General features: G+C 33.7%; 1 protein-coding gene across 1 annotated transcript; it reads right to left on the bottom strand.

Annotated features, from left to right (window-relative positions):
- Window positions 1702–2396, bottom strand: LOC110268334. The gene is made up of 2 exons (XM_021114421.1): window positions 2096–2396; window positions 1702–1978 (listed from the first exon to the last, which is right to left on the bottom strand). Exons 1-2 carry the CDS (start codon window positions 2394–2396, stop codon window positions 1785–1787), a joined length of 495 nt encoding a protein of 164 aa, XP_020970080.1. The 3' UTR covers window positions 1702–1784.

Below are 3764 nucleotides of genomic sequence, written 5' to 3'. Positions count from 1 at the left end.
AAGCGTTCTATCCAATGCCTCAAAAGCCAACTTATTAGTCATTGGTGCTTCGTCCCAAATAATCAAAGCAGCACATCGAATCAATTCTGCCTTAGCACTATCTTTTGAGATTCTGCAAACAATATCCTCATTTAACTCAATTGGAATGTTGAACATTGAATGAGCTATCTTACCCCCTGGTAACAATAATGCTGCAATTCCACTCGATGCAATATTAATGACAATTTTCCTTTCAGATCGCAACCTAGCTGATAATGTCTTGTACAAGAAGTTTTTCCAGTTCCGCCGAATCCATATATAAAAAACCACCCACCTTCTTTGTTACAAACACAATTGACAATTTTCTCATATATAACTCTCTGTTCTTCATTCAACTTCAATAAATTTGAATCATGTTCCTGGATTAATAAAGCAATATCATATTGCATTTTTCGTAACAACATCGAGTTACTAAATTGAGAAACCAATTGCATATCTGGACATGGCATACCAGCATAATCTCTTAATGACTTTCTATTATTTTGGAGCAACTTCCCAATCTCAATCAGATAGAAAGTCTGTAATTCACTTTCAATCATTTGTAATTCTACAATTACAAGTTGCTTAGAAACCCAAAATAAAGATTTAGCATCTAGATTTAAAACAAACTGTGTGTCTATATACACATGTGTGCACGTACAGACACGCGTGCATATTAATCTATACATACACACGAACAATTCCTATTAGACAAGTTTCACAATGTAATAAAAAAATTATTCCTGAAAATCCAAGTTCTCGTCGTCTATAATAAAGGATACCATTAGATAACAACTTCCAAGTCTCCTTCCAAACAAACAATGGCCGCATAATAGAATCAAACAACAACAATGTCACAAAAAACTTCCTTAATTGCTCTCCCGATGACAACTCAGCAACTTCTTTAATAGCATAAACAAATTCATTATCATCAACCAAAAAACCCATAGCTGAACATGGATCTTGAAATGTATCATATACAATTGAATTAACTGTTCTTATACTTCGGAAATTGGTGCAACCTCTTTGAACATTCAACAATAATCGCATGTAAAACAATTCAACTGTAGATGGATGAGCAAAACTTAATCTACCAATTGAAAACCGCTTTTGTCTTGGCATCCATTCCCTAGATTCTGGATCATATACAAATTTACTTGGGTACTCAACATATGTCAAACATTGCCCTTCAGCATATCGCCTATTAGCTAACATCCAAGCAGTAAACATCGTCATCAAATCTCTATCCCGAGCAAATACTGAACTAACAATGTCACTATCATCAAACACAACATACTGTTGACTTGGAGAATGAAAAGTCAACCGCTGCATAGCAGGCCATCTATGATGTTTATCATAAGCAAATATTCTCCATATGGACTCTGAAGGAGAAAGATAACGACATCATAATACTGTTTAATCTCATCCAGAACCTGCAAATTTTGACAACCACTCGTTGATTGGTCCATTATAGCAGTCAAATGATCAGGGCCCTTGTTGACATACTTAAAAAGATATTTGATAACATTTGACTTGTTACAAAACTCTAATTTTATGTGAGCCTGATATTTCATTAACAATAACGGATTATAAGGTACTACAAATCTGTTATCAATATTTGTACCGCTCAACTTGACAGTAATGCCCATGTCACGATGTTTATATACTGGATACCCATCATCATCAAATGTAGTCTCATTCACAAACTGCTTAGGGTAAAACTTTGAACATTTACCATCTTTCATACAAGGAGAAGTCGGTCGTATTCAACCACACGGACCATGAATCATATATTTTATGACCATCCTATACAAATTAGAAAATGTTGCAAGATTAGGTAATTCTGCACAAATTAATTCATCAACAAGTTCAACATTCTGCAACGTGTTTCTTCTATCAAGCCAAAGGAAAAAATGTGCATGGGGTAGACCTCTTTTTTGAAACTCGATTGTATACATACCTACATAAAATAACAACTAATAAATCAATAAATATAAAAATAAATTATACAATAAAAACAAGTTATTATAAGTTTGTCCTAAAAAAAATATAAAATCAAAGAAATAGAAAAATATACCAGCATTGAGAGGACCGAAAAAAGTGCCACCTTTAAGGTCAGTTAGAAGACACTTCAGGTTAGCATGAAAAACTCGACAAGAAATATCCGGTCTATCAACAATTGGAATCCCTTCACGACGGGTATATCTTTGAAATTCAGGCCAATTTGGATTACAAGTAATAGTGAGAAACAAATCAGGATAACCATAATGCTTGCAAATTGCCATAGCATCCTGGCAATTATTAAACATATAACGTTTATCACCTGTAAATGAAGATGGTAGTATAACCTTTTGTCCCAATTGAGGATGCTTCAACATCACCACGTTGCATAGCTTCCTCTATACCATGCAAAAACTCTCCTTTAATTGTACTTTGTTTCTTCCTAATTTCAAAGAGTCTCTGTGATTCTATCAAAGCAAAACAATCAACAAAAAATTGTTGGAACAACTTCCTAGCTTTGTGAATGATGCTTCCCTCATCTTCTCTCATTTGTAATCGAAAACTCACAAACTCACGCAAAGACATCCTCTTCCTTTTTCCACGTACATAAGTATTTTGAACCCCTCGATACGGGATGTTCAATTGATACCCATCCTCACCATAAGGAAAAAGTAAAGGATACTGTAATGGCAAGTATAAAGCATGAGTTTCATAAATCCGTTGCAATTGACCACTGGTGGACTAAACAATAACATCACAACCACGGTCGGATGATTCGAAATCTCTAACTATCAAAGCAGCAATCTCATCACATGAAGGATAATTGTAAATTCTTAGATCATGTACTTGCTGAGAAAACAATCTCAAACAAAATTCTTGCGAAGGATGATACTCATAAAATTGTCGAGCTCTCCGAAACAATTGGGCTATAACATTGTGTTCATCAACCATTTGCATTAGACTAACTATCAATTCCTTATCTATTTCAGTTGTTTGCCTAAAGAAAGACATAATATAACAATTCATTTAAAATATCTCTAGCCCATAGTATAAAACAAGAAACTAAAAATGATACACATATAATGGAAAATAATCATACTAATAATCAACCATAGAAGTTGAAAAGAACGTACCCAAAAATTCCCTAGCGATTGACTACTTCGTGCTGTGTCATAGATATATAACTGTGCAAATTTTGGATTTTCACCAATAGTTGGTAGCAAACTCCCAATTCCATGATAAACTTGCCCATTTATGATAAATTGAGGCAGTCCACTACCATCATTAATTGAGTCATGCACTTTACATCCAAAAGAAGTGAATGCAAACATACTATTGTACGATCTGATATTTTTTTGAAAATGCAAAGACTTATTATCATGACCATCTATAAGGTTACACAATAATTCTAGAGGCCTTTGCAAATAGGGTAGTTGAACTTTTCCTTTCGAGCAACAAAGTGTAAATACTGGTTGATTTACTGTTGAATATTTTTCAACACGCTCTAACAACCAAAAGTTTGCCCCACAAAATGAACAAGTGTAATCAGCATCACCAATATCAAGACACCTTGTATAGATTTCAAACAGAAAGAAAAAATCACTGCAATCACCTTACACCACAAACACACTGAAGAAAATTAGTATGAATAAATTAAATAGAACGATAAAAAGAAATATTATCATAGAACGAAACAAAAAAAAAAATACCTTGAAGCTCACTTTGCAAAAAAAGAGGATGATCAA

Source organism: Arachis ipaensis, chromosome B10, assembly GCF_000816755.2.
Source record: "Arachis ipaensis cultivar K30076 chromosome B10, Araip1.1, whole genome shotgun sequence".
NCBI lineage: Eukaryota > Viridiplantae > Streptophyta > Magnoliopsida > Fabales > Fabaceae > Arachis > Arachis ipaensis.
Note: the sequence above shows the minus strand (reverse complement) of the source record. Positions and strands in the feature narration are given on the sequence as shown.